The sequence below is a fragment of the Rhagoletis pomonella genome, unplaced genomic scaffold, assembly GCF_013731165.1.
Source record: "Rhagoletis pomonella isolate Grant_MI unplaced genomic scaffold, Rhpom_1.0 Rhpom_scaffold_00001, whole genome shotgun sequence".
NCBI lineage: Eukaryota > Metazoa > Arthropoda > Insecta > Diptera > Tephritidae > Rhagoletis > Rhagoletis pomonella.
This window is the reverse complement of record NW_023458555.1, coordinates 554,957-578,097: the sequence shown is the minus strand read 5'-3', so window position 1 is coordinate 578,097 and position 23,141 is coordinate 554,957. Positions and strand designations below refer to the sequence as shown.

The 23,141-nt window shown below is 35.0% G+C and overlaps 1 protein-coding gene across 2 annotated transcripts in view; it reads left to right on the top strand.

Annotated features, from left to right (window-relative positions):
• The first annotated feature begins 18,822 nt into the window (after positions 1-18,822).
• LOC118735597 (cardioacceleratory peptide receptor) overlaps positions 18,823-23,141 on the top strand; it is a 170,288-nt gene continuing 165,969 nt past the window's right edge. For both annotated transcript variants that reach the window (XM_036465443.1, XM_036465433.1), the window contains exon 1: positions 18,823-19,756. In XM_036465443.1, coding sequence (XP_036321336.1) covers positions 18,884-19,756 — 873 coding nt within the window. In that variant the 5' untranslated portion in view covers positions 18,823-18,883. The remainder of the gene's footprint in view (positions 19,757-23,141) is intronic.

Below are 23,141 nucleotides of genomic sequence, written 5' to 3'. Positions count from 1 at the left end.
TACTTCAAACTTGCACTTTAATATACTAAACTTGCATGAGCTACTGCATATTAAAAAAAAATCGCATTAAAAAGCCTCAAATTTGCTTAACAATTCAATTTTCTAACAAATTTATAAAAGTATCCTAAACTAAAAAAAGAATACGCGGACATTAAAAACTGTGTTTTTATTTACAACTATCGTATTCAAAAGACGGCCAAAGGGGCCTTGATATTTCCATTTACATCCTTTAAGATTTTCATCAGAATCTTAGATATTGAATTTTTGCCCCGTTCCGAGAATGAAAAATTTGTATGGGTTTTATATTATTGCAACCGAATTCTCGTGTTTACATTCGCTGGTAGCAAAGTGTATCGTAGCCCACTAAAACAAATTAAAAATTTAAGCACTGCTTAAAAAAAGTCACCCTAATATGTACATATGTACATATATAAGTATGGAGATGCAGTGTATGAGCGTACATATGTAGATACATACATACATACGTTTGTATATACAAAATGTTTAAATACCCATTACCGCATGGCTCGACCAACTACCTCAAAAAAAGTAATTTATTTCTGCTTAGTTAGCAACTAACTTCAAATTGGTGTATAATCACCTTGCAGCCTACTTGAAATACATACATTCTCCAATATTAGTTGAAAAATCATCTAACTTTGGGCAATTACCTAACTGTTTCGGCAGTTAATACCAAGTAATTTTAAATTGGTTGAAAAGACATCTGCAAAAGGAACATAACGACTTTGAAGTGCTTGAAGTTGAAATCAAATGCAGAGTCGGATAGTTGACTGCTTCCTAGGACATCGCCATGTTGAGGTAAACAGTTCGTTTCAAGGAAGAAAATCAGATCTTCAATTAGTTGTGGTGGGTAAAAAACTGCTTAAACATTTATATTTAAACTAGTTTCTCTCCCTAGTGGGTACGTGCATCTTTTTTTTTTTTTGAGTCGATTTTAATCATGGTTAGTCATTACTTTGCACTATTCATTTGCTTTAACACTTCTAATGGCTCTAAAACTGCGAGCGCAAATAAATAAATAGTTCAACAAATCTATCTATTATCCAAACACATACATACGTATGTATGTATGTGCATATCGTCGATTGGCGCACGACATCTCGCATACGTCACATGCAATGTGTAGTATCTATTTAAAACTAGTAATTTTTAGCAAAAAAAAAACCGACTTAAAAAAAATATATACATATCTATATATTTCATGATCCAATAATTGGATCTAAACTACACTACCTTTCCGTTGCAAAAAGAATTATTGAAATCGGTGGACGTGGTGCAAAGTTATGCGGTAACATACATAAAAAAAATAATAAAAAATAAAAAATATTCCGACGAACTGATAACCTCCTCCTTTTTTGGAAGTCGGTTAAAAAATAAGCAATTGCTTTAAAATTTCAGACTTTTACTCGATTTAATCCAACAAAATTGAAGTAAACGGTATGAAATTTTAAGAAAGACATAATGTTTAGTTTTTATTCATACGGCCCAATATCACGTATGTATGTATGTACATATAGGATATGCCTGTAGTTTCTCGAAAAAAAATTTTTGAAAGTTTACAGAAATTAAAAACGTTTCTGACCTCTGCCACTTGGCCATCATTTCTAAAGCAAAATTATCCGCTGAATATGAGTGTGAAACAAGTAAATTTTAATCAAACGAAATTTAAAATAACCGACTGTAATTTCACCCTTAATCTACTCAACCGATCCCCATTACATTTTGTACGCTGGTGTCATTTAGTCCAACCTAAAATATAGGATAGCCTTGATCTCGATTAGACAAGGGGGTGTGGCACTTCCCATATAAGCTAACTTTTTCACACTGCATTCCTCTGGAAGTATTTGGTACGGCGATATATAAAATCAATTCCATACTCACGGACTTACTTAGCGCAATAGGCGTGGTACGGACCAAACAATCTGAATTTTCCATACCGCATGCCTTGAGCGTGGAAGTATGTACATATGTGCGAAAGAGTACTGGTGAGAGGATAACGAAAGCGATTTAAGAAGGTTGAAGTCCGGAAGTACTTTTAAGGGTTGCCACCTGCTTAAAAAGTTAAATTCAAATTATTTTATAAGTTAAGTGAATTAATACAATATTGGGATCAATTGAAAATGCTTCGTTTCTAAGCTACATGTAAAAGGGTTGCTATATGTTTTGTTTAAAAAGTCAAATTCGACCTGAATTACGGAAATAATTTATCTAAAATATATACCAAAATATAGGCTTCATTCAATAGAAGCTGTAGAAGGTTGTAATTTGAAAATGTTATGAAAAAGTTTACCATGTGTTTGAAAAGCGGAATCTAATTAAATTAGAGACAAGATAAATTGCCAAACGAAGGTGTTTTAATAAATCTTTCGTTGGGACAATCAGATTTTTTTCAGGTATTTGAAGAGGGTTGCCACCAAATTACTTAATAGATTAAATGAATTACGTATTACAAAATGGGAATCAATCAAAACAGGGTTGGACTTGAATTAAGAGAATTTATTAAAATATGTATCACGGTATGGATTCAGCGAAGATTCTCGGAATTCGGCAGTATGTATTAGACCAGAACAGGTCTTCAGTGGAGTATATGCGCCGCTAGATCAACTACAGATCTGTCTGATTTTGGTCTGGAATATAGTCAGTAGAGGAAGGGATAAAGAAGATAAGGTTGTGTCAAAATCAATGTCTAATCTTTACTAAAAAAGTAGTAGGGATTACACAAGGTTTAGAGCCTTGACCACTTAATGGTAGTATAAGCTTTTATTTTTTTAATTTTGACTTTTGTCGTTATTGCAGCGGACCATCGATATATTTATAGTAGCGTTCTTCAACTCGCTAAACACAAAAGATTTAGAAACGTTTGGCTTTTCTGCATACTATATACCCTGAAGAAAAGATTGGTCCAGTTGCTCGAAAAATATAGTCGTAAGTATAGTATTTTTGTATCTAAACCAAAGATAGTCCAAAAATTTAAAGCAATGTTTTACGTAAAACAGGTGAACTGTACTAAAAGTGGTCCGAATGTAATGCATATGGCATGAGTTTTGTTCTAAAATTAGTTAGTTAAGTATGATTAACGATTTACTGATATTTAGGCACTTAGTCAACGAATTTTCATGTGCGGCATTGGCGTGTAGAGAAAGTATCTGCTTAGAAAATCGGAGAACCCCGGTTCGAATCGCAGCTGGCGCAAGTTTTTTTTTTCCCCCCCTGGAATTTGTTACAATGTAATGCAGAAGTGGACAATTGGTCCGAGCCTAGGACATTCAATGTTAAATGTAAATAGAATTTTACATGTTCTTGGACCCAACTTGGGACTACTTACAATCACTTGCAGTCTAGTTTGTGGTGTGCTCTAAGTCCATTCCGAGATCCAGGGTACATATGTAGGTCGGCTTCGTTCACATCTAGGTACACGACGTAAATACATATGTATGTATGTATGTATATATGAGTATTTTGACATCCCAGCGTCACCTAAAAAGTATTTGCACAAGTTATACACTTTTCGTTGTTTGTTTACTCTCATTTTCCCTCAACAATAGGTTAGTATCCCGCACCAAATAATAATATCTTTAACGACGCCAACTTTTATTGTGGATGTGTTGTCAATGTCGTCGCTGATTTTAGCTTTGTTGCAACAGAAGAGACAGCAATCAGGGCTTTCGAATATGTAACCAAATGCACCTGACGCCAACGCGACTTTGTTGTGCTGCTGTTGTTAACCAACCCCAATCATATACATACGTATTTACTTCCCAGTAGAAGAATGGTCGTTTAAAGTACAAAACTGTGTATCTAGATAATGCACATCTCGTATTTGAGGTTGCAAAAATTTTAGAAATTTTAGAGGAGACAGCTGGTTGGTTGGCTTTACTATTTCATAGTAACCTTCTACATTCGATACGCTTTGCGCCATTTTGACGCAATTTCGTGGGAATGCTAATTATCTACGTATGTCTGGATTTCTCGATCAAACCATCTTGATTCCCTGACGAATTTTCCGAAATCACCTATAGTAGATCCTGATATATCTGCTAGTTTTGTTTGTATGTATGTGTCTTCCAAGGGGTTTATGCTTTATAGCCGCTATACCTGGGTATCCAGAAAATAAATGCTGGACATTTTGTGCGATACTCTCTAGTCGACTGCTGGAGGTCTAGCGTTTTCGTCTTGCTATAGCCAGAGTTCCCTCGCTATTTCCAAACGGTTCTCTCTTTTATCCCGAATTATCTCTACCTTTCATATCTAAATATCGATATTTAAATAGGTATGAATGGATAAGGCTTGATGTTAGAAGCTTCCGAAGAGCAAATTTCATTGTTGGCCGAAATATCAGTTGCGAGGTTTTGAGGAACCACGATACGCATATAAGTATGTACACACATATCGCACACCGTCTTCAAAAGAGTCACAACTCAAAATAAAACGTTTGTTAGAAAACGCGAAAAACTATTTCTTGGCACATGATAATCATATGGGCAGGGGCGACTTTACCTTGGGGTTTTTTTTACAAATTATAACAAAAATTTGCTCCAGCTTTTGCTGAAAGGCAAATAAAAGCACATTGTACACTTTTAGCGCATAATTTCAAAAATGCAAAATTGTGAGTTGTGACTCTTTTGAAGACGGTGTGCGATATGTATGTAGATATGTATTCTCTGTATTAAATAGCACTCCATACCGAGAATTGTTCAAAGTTTTCCCGAAAGATTGGCGTAACAAGAGTGGAAGTTTTTGTGTCGAAAACATATTTTAACTCACGGTTCTTAACTTAAATGTAAATAAGCTTCTTTCAGGTCCCATCGAAACTAATTAATATTGGATAGTGATTAATAAGAAAAATGCCTATACACGCTAAGCCATATTTGCAGGGGTGTTTTGTAGATATGTGCATCTGTTTAAATCCGACCTGAAATATACATAATAAATAATTATGCATATATATAGGCGCAAGTCTTATGACACTGAAGTGTGTGCAACATCCATAAAGTGATATCTAGTGATTGTTCCTTAATGTTTTGTGAGCTGTTTGGTTCTATTTTGCCGTCATTGGCGACACTGTCATCAACGTGGTTGGTGGTTTACATGCCTGGCTTGATGTTTTCTACTTTTGCTGCCAGACTTCGCCACCATACGCACTTGCTGGCTGCGGTCTCTCTTGCCACATGAATGAAATTATAACTGACATGTGTATGAACATACATATGTTCAAACAAAAAGAATACAAACAACTTTGCTCCATCATATATATCCCATGGTTCAGTGGTTAAGACAAATTTAATTTTTAAATAATGCATTATTTTCCATTGCCACTATAATTGTGCAACGCATTTTATAAGGACGTATTGAATAAATAATCACACTCGAAGGTTTAGCAGAGTTTGCCTTGAGCGACGCCGGTTAGGGGAATATGCTGCTATTAAATAAAATATTAATGAGGAACAAACACCGAGCTAATGCATTATCCCAATAAAAATATGGCCTACAAACTAAGCAGTCGGTGGGGAATAACAGAGGTAACGTCAAAACTTCATAAAATGTTGGAATTATTTTTTTGAGAAAGAAAACATTCTATTGGAAATATATGTATACAGTAGGGCGGGTCGAAAATCTAATTTTTCTCAAATCCCTTGATAATAGTGAAAATATATTGTATCTTGAAGTCAACAACAAGCCTGAAAAATATTAGTATTTTATTTTAATTTTGAGAGCCCGCGCATCGACCGCCAGGTGGCACACAGCACACTAGTCGAATAAGACCAATTCTTGTTAAAAATTCTGGGTTCAGTAAAAAGGGTTGGTGCATATTATTAGATAATGAATCCGTTAACGCAAAATTTAAAGTCAAATATCATTTCTCGCAGCACTTTAGCTTATCGTTAATCTCAAAATTATCTGTTTTTAATAAAATTGTAATTGTTCTCGAACGATGTTCCAAATATTCTAATCTTTATTTAATATTAGCTATAGTTTGCGAATTTTTGCAAATTTAGATAGATTTCGGTAGATCTAATAGAATAGCCATTATTTTCCATCATCGTTGAAAAGTTTTGTTTATGCAAATGAGTATGGAAACACTGAATAGGCACAACTTCTAGAAACACTAATTAGTTTTCTTATAACAGTTAACGCATTCCATAGATATTACAAGCCAAAGTTTAATTTTCAAAATTCATACACTTTCATTCAATTGCGCGGCAAAGTGGCATAACTCCGTTGTTTTTGGTACTAACACTTCCAAATTTTTAGTGAAGGTGCAAATTAATACAGGATGGGCCAAAAAAGACCTACCGCTTGCACGCACCGGGTCCATAGTTTGCCTAGCAGAGTGCGCAGTCGCTCCATAATGTTGAAACCACAAATTAGAATGCTGCTCGGCCATTGGCCGCAAAAAGTGGTCAATCATTGTTCTGTGAGAAGCCCCAGAAATCGTTTCTGGCGTTTCATCCTCATTCTCGAAGAAATATGGGCCGACACTTTTTCGGCCATAACACCGCACACAAACAGTGCATCTGGATGGGTGTAACTGGTGCTGGTTTTGATGCCCTTGGATTTTCAGAGAACCACAATCTACAGTTTTGCTTGGAAATGCGCTTCACCCGATGTCAAAACATTACCTAGAAAATCGATTTGTGTGGCTAATTGTGTAAAACGAATAGCGTATTGTAATCGTTGTTGGTGGTCTTGCTGTAAGTATCCATTATGATGGAAAATAATATTAAAAAATTAAAAATTTATACGTGTTTAACATTGGTAGGTCTTATTTGGCCCTATGGTATACCACCAGCCTGTATATACTAACCCAAAGAAAAACTTTAATTTAAAATAACTCAAATTTCCGAGCACTAGTTTATTAATAAATTCGCACTTTTTTTTGTAAATTTCGATGTGGGTTCTGCGCAAAAATTCTGTGCAAGGCGTAGCCGGAGTTATACCCAGTCGGCAAATGTAATGTATAGTAATCGAAAAAAAAAATCAGTAAAACAACCCTATTCACATTCGAAAATGCATTTTTTCCCCCAGGGCGATGTCCTAAGAAAAGTGGGGCATTTAATTTTGCATTACCTAGTATCGAAAAATGAATGTGATTGAGTTTGAAATTTTTGCGACTTTTTCAATACATTAGAATGCTGATTACATATTAAACAGTAATTGGATGCAAAACTCATAAGAAATACATTCGATTATTTAACGCGCATGGAATGCGTTACTAGTTTTCCCGCTGGGTATGTATGCACAAGAAATGTTGTACATACAGTGAAACCCGCTTAAGTACCTGTATTTATGTGTTCAAATAATGCTACGATCTTGGTTTTAAGACGCGAACACTTCATTAAATGTGCATGTTTTTTTCAAGAACTTATTTATGTAAGTTAACAAGAAGATTAACTACATCAATAATTATGTTCGCTTAAGTGCCCACATCGAGGTACTTAAGCGGGTTATTTTAGATGCCCAAAAGCTGACATTTTTCGTGTGGTACTCAAGCGGGTTTTACTGTATACCTTTAACATGCGGAAGGCGCTCTTCTCCGAAGAAAGGAGAATTCTACTTCTCGAATTTCATCAACAAATTGTTAAAACTTTCACTTTACACACTTACACTTTACACTTTATGTATTCCCTCAGTGTTGCCAAATTAAAACGGACGTATGTATGTTTCATAAATTTGTTTGCTTTACATATTTGAGTATACATACTTATACTCATATTTATTGGTAACAATAACTACTTTCTGGTTATTGTTTTTCATACTTTCCTTTTACAAGTTGAAATTTGTGTAACGCTTATTTTCGTCTAAGCATCGGCGAGACGATTTCCTGTTATTTATTGGAGCATATTTAGCACAAGTTATTTACAGAGGCCTCTTGTCTTTGTGTGCAGTTTATACGTTTCTAAACTTTTCGGCATAATTTATATATGTACATACCCGTGCATACTTATTTTTATTAGGAATTGGGTTTGGAAAGTTTTGGCAGGCTCAAAGTCAATGACCCTAAGCCAGGTCACAAAACCTATCGTAATTTTAGAAATTATAATACCACAAAAAATATTTACCTTTGCACATATATATGCATATTTAAGGACAGATATCTGTACTTGTATGTATGGACATATGTCTGTATAGTTTATACATAGTATACATACCTACACTAATGCATGCATGTATGCATGTAATCAAAATAGGTTATTTAAACGCAAATGCCAACTTGAACCGAGCTTTCTCTTTTAATTTTTTTCATTTTTCAATATTCGCGTATGTACAAACATACATATGTACATTAGAGTGGTCCAAAATAATAAAGTCGGAATTTTATTGCCGCCACCCCCTAGGATTGTTCTGAACCAGAAATAAATATACCCCTATTTTTTCATTTTGAAATCAAAATATATTTAGGGAGCAAGGTTTGCTCAAAAAATAGTTTTCTCGCTCCCTCTTGACAAAATCGGCTCCCTTAGCAAGGCCCTGTGTGTGGGTTCGTGTGCGTGTGCAAAGCTTTTGTAAGGGAGCTAAGGGAGTGTCAAAACTCTAATGTCACTAATGAGCAAACCTTTAATTATTGAATCATGTTTAGGGAGTGCTCACAGCGCTCAAAGTTTTCCATGTATTTTATATGGGGAAAAAACAAATTTTCGTAAAAATGGCATAAAACTCTTGAAAATCAATATTTTTCAATCGTAAAACTGTGGTTCTCTTCAGAAGACTTCAATATTGATATCCAATTGTTTATTTAACCATTTTTTATGATTAAAGATTTTTTATTGGTCCCCCATTGCATTTTCAAGGACCCATAAAATATAGTCACCATGAAAAAATTGTTAAAGGAGCAATTGGGTATTATTACCGGGAATCTCCTGAAGATAAGCAAAGTTTTCCGAACGAAAAATATCGATTTTCAAGAATTCTACACTATTTCTACGAAAAGCTGTTTTTCCCCATATAAAATACATTGAAAACTTTGAGCGCTTTGAGCACACCCAAATTTTTTTTTATTTCAAAATTAAAAAATAGGGGTATAATTTTTTTTGGTATAGAACAATCCTAGGGGCTGGCGGCATTAAAAATGCGACCCAATTTTTTTTACATACATTTTTGGACCACTTTAGTATTCATACATACATAGATGCATGTGTATATATATACGCACATTTGAATGTATGAAAATCCATGTATACGCAAAAGCTTTTGCATGCCAATAATTATGGTTCGTTGGATTTTCTTTGCCTTCATACCCTTAACTGAAAGTTTGTAATTAGCTCAAGTTAGAGGCAAATTTGTTCATTTACTGCGGCAATAATTAGAGACAATTCACTTTGCGAAACCATTGACAAAGCCAAATTGAGATTTTTGCCATAAAATTTCAGCCACTTTCCTTAAAAGTTTTTTCCACGGCTCATGGCTTTGCTGCTTCTAAAATCTAACGAATGTTGACAAGAGACCATTAAAGTCATTACGCGTAATTAAGCATGCCAATTCTTCTACCTCACCTACATAGCACGTTGTCTAGAATTGTCTATGAATTGACGAAGTGTGACACTACACCATAGGATTCCACTACTCCACTCCTTCTTTGATTTTTAAAAACTCATTTATGGTAAATTCCAAGAAGACCAAGATTTGGTTTTGGCGCAGAGAAGCTATATTCCTGTTTTAACGTAAGACCGTATACCGATTACTTGAATATACAAATTTGTATTTCCTACTTGTAATCTTCTAGATTTTGACTTGTACCGAAACACAACCTTATTTCCTTAAAGAGCTGCATTTATTACATTATTATGTAAATTAAAACATTTTTTTTCGCGGCTTTTGTGAATGAGGTGTAGTGGAAAAAGCTCACTGCATCCCCCAGCACTAGTCAGACATTATACGACGATCCCATCTGGCTCTCTTATAGGTCGAACAGATCCTGGTGAAACCGCTCTACTTGTTCCTACTTATTGGTTCCAAGATTCTGCGGGAATTTGCCAAGAATACTGTGGTGGACTTATCACATTCTAAGGTTTTGAAGCTCTCCAACATGTCGTTTACTATTTCCGAGTAGTTTTAAAATTTCCCAGAATATTTTTAGTAGTTTCAACAAACGAAGTTTACACAGAAATTTTCAAATTATTCATTGAGCTTAAGAAATCAGATTCCCATATTAATGTGTTTATTTGTAGGCCATCGGAAAGTATCGCTTTTTCCTCTAAGGTGCTTAGACCAGGAATATTTCTCTTTATATATGTAAGAAACACATTGCTCAATTTTGTGTAGCGTCTTAAAAATTGCTTCATAAATCCCAGCTTTATATGCAAAGGGAGCGGCATAATTTTATCTTTTGAAACTTAAAGTTGATTTATGGTATTCTGTTAGACCCATTCCAATTGCCATTATTAGGTCCGAATAGGTGGCTTTACGGTTTCCCAAAATTCTCCTTATTGTATAAATAACTTTTTCCCATTTTTTCTTTATACTAAAAAAAAACATTAAGGGCTTATCTGTTTTTAAGTATAGGTAAATAGTTTAAAATAGATAAGTTAGTGAACATAGTTTTGCATAACACTCAGTGCAAAAACAAATCAAAATAGAGAAATAGTAGAATTAATAATAAATTGTTTATCCTTTTTAGAAAGACTTGAGATTTCGAACCACTTTGCGCTTGATAAAATTTTTTAGAGCCAAAAAACTTTCTATTAATGCGCCTGAAAAGTTCTAAAATTAGCCAAAAGTAATTTCTTGTGCGTTATTGCTTACCTTCAAATGCATTCGCAACGGCCATATCAACACCTTTTCTTCCGGTTTCCCTTTCCAGGGGAGCGACGGCGTCATTCATAATTTTGTGCTATATTAATATAACAAATTTCGAAAAAAAATTTTTCTTCAATGGATAACTTTTGCAATTTACCGTCATTCAGCTGAAAAAATGGTGGTTTCACTTAATCACGTATATCTTACGAATCAATCGAATAATCGTAATACGAGATACGCGAAATGAAAGCAAATAAAATTCTCCATAAACCGTGTATACATCACATTTCGATAGCCCTGATAGTTTCTGCGAAATTAATTAATCATTTCTGACACCTCTTATTTCCGAAGCAAACAATATACCAACTCAGGTGCACATGGCGTATGAGTAACACTCTTTTCGGCTCATATTTCATACAAGAAATCCTTGCGCATTTTCGCTTGACCAATCATTATTTTCTTATCTATCCATCGATTTTCTTCATTGGTAGCTTAATTTTTTTCTAAAGGAACTGGCTTAAACTTAAATGCAAAACATTTACACAAAAACAGTTATTTTGAATTTTTGGACTTTTCCATAAAAAAAAAAATCTGGGATGATTAATTAATTTCTCAGAAACTATCTATCGCTATTGAAAATTAATGTATATGGGCAAATCCTAGCGTTGCGGACGTTACGTTCGTACGTTTCTTTTAACATTTTTGCCGACAAAAATCTTATAAGACCCCTTTTAGACACATCAAGTCTGCGCGTTCGTAGGCGAAGGAGGTGGGATGAATGTACTCTTCCCCTCTCTTCTCACTTCCTTCGCCCACGAACAGAGCAGACTTGAAAGCAAGACTTGACGTATCTGAGAGGGGTCTAAATTAAAAAAATTGTTGTGGTATAAGAGAAATTTTATAGCAGTACTTATGAGAACAAAATAATGGAAATTTGAATTTGAGTTTATGTCGAAATTTATGCTCGGACGTTACTGGAAAAGGAAGTGATTTTTATATGACCATCAAAGTCATCCGATTTGCGAAAATTGTCAATCTACAAAAATACTTTAAAGAGAAAATAATGCAGTTTACAAAATGTGACATAAAAGCACACTAAAGGTTGGATTAACTTTGAAAAATATGTATATGTAAGTTCGGGACGTTACGTTACGGATGTGACTCTTCTTTCCGTTTATAAATTGATTTATTTAAAGCGATATTGTTGTATTTTATTAAAAGATATAGTACTTAAAACCAATGCTATTTAGGGCTTTGTTTCAAGAAGTAAAATTGGGCAAGTCAGATATCTCAAATAAATGAAATAATATGTTGGGCCATGCCTTTTTTTACACAAAAATGAGAGAATTCGAATTGCATGGATTTTTGCGATTTTGGTTGACAATTTATTAAGTAATATTGTAATATTGTGATTTTCCATTTATGGTTTATATAAATATCTTGAACAATGAAGTTTGTGTTGATGTAAATTCATGCAAGATATATTCCTAAGTTATTGCGATGAATTACATTTTCTTTAATTTTCATTCACCTAATAAATATTTGTGAATTCGTCATACAATTCGTTTTCAATTTTAATTTGAGATATAACTAATTTGAATGCATTTCACACAGAAAATGGGTATTTTGTGTTTGGGGATTTTTATTTTGGGTATTTTGATTTGAGGATGTTGTGGTACGCCCATGGGTGTGTTCTCAGCGCTCTGCGTACTTGGTATGCGTATGTACACTTACATATACATACATACTCAGATGTGAACAGTCAAATACGCGCGTAATAACTTTTTGTATGAAAAGATTATATTTTTAAATAGGAACATTTTTAAACCATAATCATATAAAGTATTCATTTTTACTAGGCTTCATTTCCCGCAGTGTACACTCAGGCAAATAACTATCAGGCAGGATCTGCAACTCACCTCCGAGTGACTTTGAACCAAAGTCACTTTGTATACATATATATATATATATATATAACGAAAGGAAGGTTCTCTCAGACAACTAAGCATTCAACAAACACCGAAAATTTTGGTTCGTTATCTTTTGAGAATCATTATGAAAATGATGAAAATATAATATCTCCTCGAATTCTTTTATTTGGCAATTAGCACAAACAGCACGTTTGAAGTTGCTGCTATAAAAATGCTTGTTATTGTTTTTGTTTGCATTTATTTTTCGATTTTCATGGTCCTGAAGACATCCAAAAGCTGCCTTAAGGTTCGACGAATACAAAGATTGTACCAGCGACCAGTAAGTCGTCAACGGAGGTGTTTATTTTGTGCTTTACTATGTAGTAGACTACATTGGTCATGATGACAATTTTGGTATTAAGAGCAGAAATAAAACCTGAATTACCTCGTAAGGTGCTTACCCATTTTCCCACTGGGTATACACTGCAGTGAGTGCTTATAATTGAATTTATGTGCTCACTCATATACACATTTATATGGGTATACCCTACAGAGCTTTTGAGAGTTAGGTAGTAGCATTTTAAGCCTTAAATCTTTTTCCACTCGTGAAATATTCACTTCGCAGGATAATTAAATTATGTTATAATTGAGCCACCGAAAATAATTGTATGCATAAATGTATGTATGAATGCATGTACATATATTTTCATATTTACTAGGGCGGACTGATATATTAACAAATCCACATAAGTATTTGTAAAAGAAAAAATATCCGACCATATTTTGCTTCGGTGTCTTCATCGCAGGAATTCATAAACTTTTTATCAATAATATTATTTGGATCGTCTTGCTGTTTTTTCGATTATGATACCTATGACAACACAGTCTAAGCGGTAAAAGTTACCAGACTTCTTTTTGTCCATATACAATATAAAGCAATTTTTTACCCTAAACTATGTTTGTTTTTGTCGGCCGTTGTGGTGTAGGGGTAAGCAGTGCGCGCTTCCACTCCGCAACGCCTGGGTTCAAGCCCTGGTCAAAGCAACATCGCAAAAAAATATAGAAAAAAAAAAGGTTTTTTCTTAACAGCGGTCGTCCCTCGGCAGGCAATGGCAAACCTCCGAGTGCATTTCTGCCATGAAAAACAGCTTCTCATCAAAATACAATCGCAGTTCGGAGTCTTCGTAAAACTGTAGGTCCCTCCGACAACATCAAGGTGCACGCCACAAATCGGAGGAGAAGCGCCAATCTATTATTATTATTATGTTTTTATACCCCAGCGCCGCATAAAAGGCTATGGTTTTTTCGAAAATAGATATCGAAAGAATTCATTTCAGGACTCGGATTATGGTCGGGTGTCCATTTACTTTTGGGTAAGGGATCTTATGACATTGGCATTGAAGGACGTGCGAGAGATCGCTTATATGGCAAAGATCTGAGAAATATAAAGTATTCGGAATGTGGTAGTCACGTTTGCTGACAGTGAATATTTTTGTCGTGTAGTCATGGCATGAAGCAAAGATCCATTACGACAGCTAAAGCAGTGGGTACAGAGAGGGCTTACATAAATTCTATTTTTTATAGCCCACCTAAAATACTATTTGATCGCGTTTGGAAAAAATAACCTTCATCAGTCCAACTCTGGTTACGCCGACTCCAGTATTTTAATTCACGCGGTCATAATTCCATCGCCACTGAAATACCCTCGTAGATTTGCCATTGCCAACCTAGATGCGACCGCTGTTAAGCAAAGTATTCTGTTCCCGTTTCACATGAAAAAGCTGCTAAATTGCATACACAATTTTTTTCTGTGAAATAAATGTGAAATTCGACAACATTTCCTCAGCAAAGCAGTCTTCTGTTCAAGCTGTGAAAAAGCTTGCAACATGTTGGCAACATGAAGCTAGCAACACAATTTTCATGGCAATTTAAAATACACATGTACATTTTAATTTGTGTAAAAACTGCCATTTTAACTAATTCAGTAGCGGCGAACACAAAAGAGGGTTTACCTTACCATATCTAACATTCCAAGTGAATGGCTCGTGGCTCGTTTTTGTACTTTTCATGAGCATGAAATGGTATTATAACTTTGGTCCGATGTTTGTAAGTAAAAGAATAAAAAGATCTGAGTGTCACGAGAACATACCTGCCAAAAGCAAAGGAGGAAACGAGAGGAAATTAGAATACGTCAAAAATTACGCCGCGTTGATTTGGGAGTTGACACTCGCTGACAATGGGAAACGAAACGCTTTACGCACAATCTTATACCCGTGTTTCCAGTGGCTCCAGTGATACACCCTGTAAACATCTAACTTTCCAGACGATGTCACGCCTATTTTTCAGTACATATTTCCAACTCTAATTCAGTAACGTTGCATTGATAAAATACCTCAACTCTTTATTCTAGGTAAATGCTTCCAGAGGTGTGTGTCAACAGGATTTTAGTTTATATCGGAGGTATCGGGCACTATTCAATGGCTATTTAGATACTGGTTTTGTTTTAGCCTATAACCTCCTTGGAAAGTCTGTATTTATTTCACAATTCACTTTATTAAATTCAGTTTTAAGTTAAGTTACATACAAGGCAGCCCTCGTAGTACAAAAATTTGTGTATAAGTATGCACGTCAAATAAATATGTTTACATACATACATATGTATGTACACATTTATTTCAACAAACGCGATTGCGTTCTACTTTACATCGTTTTTTCTAATCTGATTTCATCGTCTGTCGCAATCAAAAATGTTGTACGCACCTGAGGCGAAAAGTGTACGTATTTTTTTCAATTTTCATACACATACATATCTATCTTCTGTAGTATTCATCTACATACATGTACATATCGTCACCTTAATATAGAAAGGCCCTAACTCATATAGTCACTGAAATACAAAAATCCGTCACGAAGTAAAAATTCAAAATTCCCTTTTGATTGATTATGATGCATTTCATCGAATTCAAAGTGCCCACATCATTTTAAGCAATAAAAAATTTTAGTTAGTTACGGCTTTTTTGCATTTCAGTGACTATATGACCCTACATACATCTGAGTAGTATGCCATAAATTAAAAAAAAAAAAAACGACAACGGTAACAAGTAACATTTAAACATCTGGATTTTGTTTTTTATTGCCTGAAAATTTTGCTAAATAAGAGCATAATAACATTATAACATAATATAACATAGTATTAACTGTCTATACGACCTAAAGCAGGTTTCTAAGTTCATCAGAAGATGGAGACTATTGAAAGATTTTGCACTGTGTTGTTGGTGGACATGAACCTACTTTAAATACTGATCGTTACCTACCAAAAACTTAAAATCTAAAAAATTTTACATAGTGCACTTTGCAAGTATACTACTCATATGTATGTAGACCCTTCGCGAGTATTCTTTTCAGGTAAATATTATTTGCGTTCGTGTACCTGTTAATTGTTCAAAGTTTTTGCGTTCGCGTACGCGACAATTGCCAACAGCAATTTGCCAACAGGAAAACAACTAATCAAAAACAGCTGATTGGAATTTACGCAAATCACAAAATTGAGTTTCATGGTTTGGAAGTTAAAAATGACGAAATGCGACTAATTAAACTTGTAAGAAGTAAGTAGTTATTTGTTTAATCAATAAACTGTGTCAGGATAACACTTTGTGGTGAGTTTTCGTACGTTTTAAATTCTTCACTTTCGAACGTAAACAAAAATTACATAAGCTGTTCGTTTAACTTGCAAGTTTCTGCAAATTTCCTGTTTGCGTACTGTTTTGGATATTTTTCTCTTGTGAGAAAACTGCTGACATTTCGCCGGAATTTTGCTGTTGGTTGTTTTTTACTGGAGATTATAAACGAACGCGCCTATTAGTGGGATTCATGAAACGTTGCAAAGTTGTTGCAAATGTCTCATTTGCCGCAAAATTTGCCACCTTGCAATACAGCTGATTACTTTCTTGCGACATTGCCATAGTATTTGAGCTGGCAATCATTACAAAGTCAAATACTACGTTTATACGCATGCGTAAGTCGCTTTAATTCATTTCGCCGCGATTCAAAACATATGTATAAACTGAATTTCAATTCGCTTTGAAAGAGCGAAGTGTTTTGGCTCACAATCCATTTCAAATCGGTAGTTTATTTCTCCAGACAGTTAGAAAGAGTGTATAAACACCGCTCTCACTCAAAGCGAATTGGAGGTCAGCTGTTCCGCTCAAATTCCAAATAATCGCATCAGTATTTAAAAGCTGATTAATAATAATCGTTCATTTTCTTTGCCACGATTTTATAATGCCGAATAAAATTAGATTTTTATCACTTTCCATTATGTTAACTTATAAAATGTCAAATGAAAACAGCTTATTTTGTTTGCTTTTGAAGACGGTTACTTTGATGCCGATATAAAGCCTTAAGTATAAACACTAGAGCGAAATGTGTACGGTGTCAATGCGCTTTCAATTAAGTCGATTATTCTGTCCGTATAAACGTAGTATATGTCGCGAAACATACTTATGTTTTTTATTGTCTTCGAATACTTCAAGAAAAAGTGTGTACATCAGTTTAGGCTGCTTCGAAACATAATTGTAAAAACCTTTTTTCTCTAACCCGGGGCATTTTTGAAAGATTTTACATTTGCAATCCGGTGTTGTGATAAGTAGTTCATACAACTTTGTTCGCAACATTGCCATTTCGCCAAAAATGCCACTTTGCGACGTTTTATGAATCGCACTATTATTTTTTTTTATTATATAGACAAAATATTGGGTATTTTATTGATAATTTTAGTTCACCCCAATAATAACTCCTTTTGTATATTGGAGTTTGAAAACTGCTTTGTGGTTGTTCATGCTTGCCTGGTTATCAGGTTATCTGGCAAATTTTTTTTTTATATTTTATTGTTTTTTATTGTTGTAAACTGAATAAAAAATATAACCACATAACCTGATAACCTAATGACGCTATAAAGTGTTGCGCAATAAATAATAAATTGTTGAACTTCTATATATCTCAAATCTCTTGGGTGCCCATTAGTTTCGTATAAATATGTATGCATTTGTAAATAGCACGGATGATCCTGCTCAGAAGAGTGGCCAAATTAGTTAACCAAACAATTTTTGATAAAAGCCGGGTTTCATGCTCATTTTAGCCAAATAAAGTAGGCAGTCTCACAAATACTACTTATTAAATACCGCGTATGTTAATATATTTCTGCCTATTTTCACTAAAATAGCACTAAATACGAAAATAATAGTACCTATGACTTGGTTAAATACCCATACTAAATATTTGCATTTATCCAATATAAAAACAAATAATTTCCTGATTTTCAAGTGTATTTCGAGTATTTGTGACTAATTCTCGATTTTCGGGACGGTTTCGAGATTTCCAGAAACAAAATTTAAGTTGAGATGAGGTGATGTGAGCGACTTGATGTAAGCTGTGCTGAGGTGAGTGTAAGGTAAGGTGTTAGTGGCTTTAGCTTTTCCCTGATCATAAAGAATTTAGCCATCTACTAAATACCTTAGTACTTCAGTAGGAGTGTTTTGCATTTTTAAAGTACCTGAGTGCTTTAGATCACAGTATTCAGCGTCTTCCTAATATTAATTTAGTATCGAGCAACCTATAATACCTACGTTCTTTGAGGGTTTAAGAACTGCTAATAACTACATACATAGGCACATAAGGTTTTTGCACCAAATAGTAAATAAGTATTTTGTTATTTAGTGCCCAAACTAAATAAAAAAGTACTTAAGTGTGCCTATCACTATTCTATACCTTATTTAATACATATTTATTTAAAACTAAACTCTTTCTTGGGGTGTAGAAGGGATATTGTGTTCAACGAATGTTAAAAGACAATTTTTTTGAAACCGAAAACCGCTGCTTAACTTTATAGACAAGCACTTAAATAAACGTACTTATTTAGAACGACAAAACATATCTGTGATGTCAGTATAAATGTACATATGTACATATGAAAATGATAATTCCATAGAGTATATACCTCGAACTTTAGAAACATGTTTTAGATGGGACGTTATAACTGGAATAATTTCCAACTTCTAAATAGGTATGCATTTATTTTCCACACTACATACAATCAATCATACCAACTTACTGAAATACTTATGCAAAAGAAATAAATTTTTCGTTATTCACAGGTGGTCACCGCTATCAATCTCGTCTAAGCTGTGCATGTCCCCAAATGGTTGTATAGATATGGCACAATGCGCCTTTTATTTAGTTTTTCATTCGCGGGCATCTTCTTCCACAAGTGTTCTCCTGAAGACGAATGTGACCATAAATGCTACAAAAATAAAAACTGTTTTGTTTTTACCACTGTGTCCGTTTATGCTAACAAGGAAGTGCGCAAATTAATATACAAAAATCTCTATAATAAATGTCACACTATATCTCACAGCAAGTGGTTGCAACAAAAGAGCGAGAGAGGCACCCACTGGCCTTCCACCGGACACAAAGTCCACAATAAATCCCTATTTATTTCGAGTAATTGCTTTGAAGACCCACGGAAAGAAGTGGAAAGACGGAAGCTGCCTGCCGGAGACTACGTGATGGCTAAGAGAATGAACGAAAACGCCTACTATGTGCCACAGCCGCCAGCTGTGTTGGCCTATGAACGCATGCCTCGGCAATCAATTGCAGACAATTCAAATTCAGCTACAACTAATGCCAGCGTAAGTGCTTTGGTTGCCGCTACTGCCTTCGACAGCGCAAATGGCATTGCTAATGATTTCAATTACACAAGATCAAGCAGCAGCAGCAACAGCTTTGGCAGCGACGTCCTTTCACCAAGCAATCTCTCTTTCTCGTATTTCTTACCTGCCGCATCGTACGCCATCCCTGAGCCGGAGTCACAGCCAACGACTTTCTCAGTGGTTTCGAATGATGTCAAGCCAGATTTGATTGAGCAGACCAACACTCTGCTGCTAAATAATAGTAGCAGTGAAATTTCGGATGATATGCTGCAGATTATTTTGGGGCCACCAACAACAACAACAACCGTGAGTGCGGGTGCGGGTGCGGGTGCGGGTGCTGTGGATGGCACTAGCGACAAATTTAATTCATTTTACTTCTATGAGGTGAGTAAATTGTTGAACGTGTACACAAGAAATATACAATATGTATAAAGAAATTGCAAGTCCGTCCGCTTTTGTGGCAAGCTTCATGTGGATTATTTCGCACCAAAATTGAGTAGAGCCAGCCCATGATGGGCAATGGAATGTGATGAGCGGCTGCTTTATTTTCTATGTTCTTGGTATGCACACAGCTTTGTAATTCAAATTAATGTAATTGTGTCGGTTTATGCATATGTATGTATGTATGTACAAAACGGAAAATAAATTAGTTGTAGTGATAAAGCCCCACTATTAGAGAAATAAGCACAAAGTTGGATACTTCAATTCCTATGCGAATTAATCGTAGCGCTTTCGATAGAAGCAAAATTCTGATAACAAACTGGGTGTTCGAGTTTTTCACTCTGAAATTTAACAAACTTGAACAAAAATTTCGAGTGTTATTTTGAAGCTTTGCATAAAAATCGTTACATTTTGGCTATCAGAGGGCTCAAATTAAATTATTTATTTTTTTATTTATTTATTTCGTATAAAAACCTATTAAAATAATAAAAAATTAAAGAAAATTATTAAAGTGAAACTTCTTTGCGATTTGTTGGATGTAAATGCAAACATCCATACAACGAACACATGTAGATAAGCGCTGAGTTAATATTCACGTACGCCGGCAATTATCTGTATGTGACCAACCGAAATTTAACGACTTTCGTAAAAGTCTAACTCACTGAAGTTTGGTTATCTGTTAGACTAATCTTATCAAGTTTAATAATTGTAAAATATGTAAATTTTGAATCAATTTCCTATATTACAATGGAACTCGCTATCACAAAAGTTTATCAACTTATCTACATATTCCGTTACTGGGACACAAACAAACATTCCAAACTTACATATAAATACATACAGATGTCGTAATTTGTCAATGAGCTCACCGCATTTAACATATCAGGAGGATAACGGAAGGATAAAATGTGCTCCAGCTGCTTTGTCCTCCGTGTGACACATTCCATAGTATCAAAAAGTTCACCCAAACTCTGCATACCGACTATAATAGAAACTTGAAGTACATATATGTATGTATTTGCGAGCACGAGTGTATACAAGTAAGAACTGTAACTATAAACGGGAAAATCCTTTCAGAAGATGCAAAACGTGTATTCACGCACGCATATGTATTTATGTATGTACAAACTACACCACAAACTTAAATACGTGCAGAAACATTGCGAAAAAGTCGATGTGCATACTCATTTTGCATGGGCGTACACAAACATTAAGATGCCTCACACAAAAAAAGTTCATATTTCCCCAAGCGCATTTGGTCTATTTGATCCTCTCCCAATTAAGCTGGTCCCAATTAAATCCACTGCTAGTCAAAATTTAAATTGGTGAATTAATAATGCAATTTTGCACAACTATCTAATATAATGCCCCTAAAAATTGTAACAAGTTAATTTTCATTTAAAAAGTTTACCCCCACGAGCGATTGGTCAAGACCTGAATATTATTTAAAATACGTATGTATATACATATGTATATCTCATAAAAATACGATCGCCGTTCGGAGTCGGCGTAAAACTGTAGGTCCCTCCGATTTGTGTGACAACATCAAGGCGCACGCCACAAATCGGAGGAGAGGCTCGGAGAGGCCCGGCCAAACACTAACATATGTGTAAGCGTCAATCTATTATTATTATTATTATGTATGTATATCAAACAGTTTAATTACACAGCGGACATCTGATTTTGGCACGGCAAATGTTAAAACAGTTTATGATAGACTTTTTGGTGTTGATTAGGAATCCGTAATATAAAGTTTCCATCAGCTACATATTTTGAGAAAAAGGAGGTCAAAGTGTCAAAAAATTGCAAATTGGGATTTTAGTCGAAAGTTGACGCCTTAGTTTAAGCCTAAATGGAAGGCTTACGGATTTTTAATCAGCGCCAAAAAGTTGATCTGAAACAGCTTTAACATTTGCCGCACCAAAATTCTTTCCAATGTCCTGTGTTATTAACAGAAATATTTATTAACAAGTTTTCAGTAAATTACATAACACTTCCTTTGAATCAAGGAATTTAGGTGTTCAGGGAAACATATTTAGTTGACGTACAAGAAAAAGAAAAGCGTCCATGCTCCCGGATGTAGACTCGCGACCAACAAGTTTGTAGTCGAACGGGCTACCTTTTGGCTACGGCAGCTGTTGTGGAAAAAAGATATATGTACATATGTATGTACTTAATTTTGTTCTCAAAGTTATTTTTGCTTGTGGAATGTTACACAACCGGAACCGCTACACAATACCTGCTCACTTACACTGCTTCTTTTCGCTAAAACGTAATTGGTGTTATTTTCGAGGTAGAAAAAGGTAATGCATTCCCCATTTGCTCACTGGGTAACAAATTGAACATACCCCTGCAGTACGGGGGAGCGACTATAGGACTGCTGAATCGGTAGCTACGTGATAAACTCCGTCAATTACCGACCGACTACTTGCAGTGTATTTCATCGATTACTTTCACAAGGCAATGTCCTAGGCGGTAGTCACCATCGGCTCTCTCTGCACTACCGGGAGTTACTAAAGTAGTCACTTGCGTGAATTATGGACGCCTCCTTTCGTAGTTTTTCGCAATTCTGCTTCCGACAGGTTCGACTCTGCACTACCATGTGCACTACCACGGGTTAATAGAGTAGCTACTTACCTAGGAGTCGGTGCACTAGCGATCCAAAAGTAGCGATTGACTCCAGCAGTAATTGTGGGCTATGTTCGTTTCTTTTTATATGTGCAAATGTATGTATGTTCAGTTTGTTGATTTCCAATAATGTATCTGAAAATTATCGTTAAAACTAAGTTTAAAATGGAAAATAGACTAAATCTATTATACGTAAAACTAAAAAATTGTTGATGTATATTTATCTATCTATGTGGATCAATTTTCCTTCTCAAATGTTTTTATTCAAACCGGTAAACTTTCTAATTGTACGTATATCTAACTAGTTATATCCATACTTTAAACTGACAAAATTTTATTTAGTAAAGAAATGCGAACTATCAATCCCAAACTTGGTAGGCACATAACCTTTTATCTCCCTCAGAAACACGATAAAATTTGTGGAAATTCCCAACCGCAACCACGAATGCCGTGTTTATGCCGTCAATTTTGATTGGCAATAAAAATGGGAAAAGGCGGATGACTTCCAAAATGTACAAATGCGCAAATCGTGTGATTAATACGCGGTGTATAAGCTGGACTTCACTTTCACTGAACACTTCGCTCATTTACTTCAACAGTGTCACAACTCGAAAAAGCAGCACTCGAGATAAACGGCATTAAAGTTTTGAATTTACATATCGAGCCCTAACCGCCAAAATAACGTAAGCGACATTTTTTT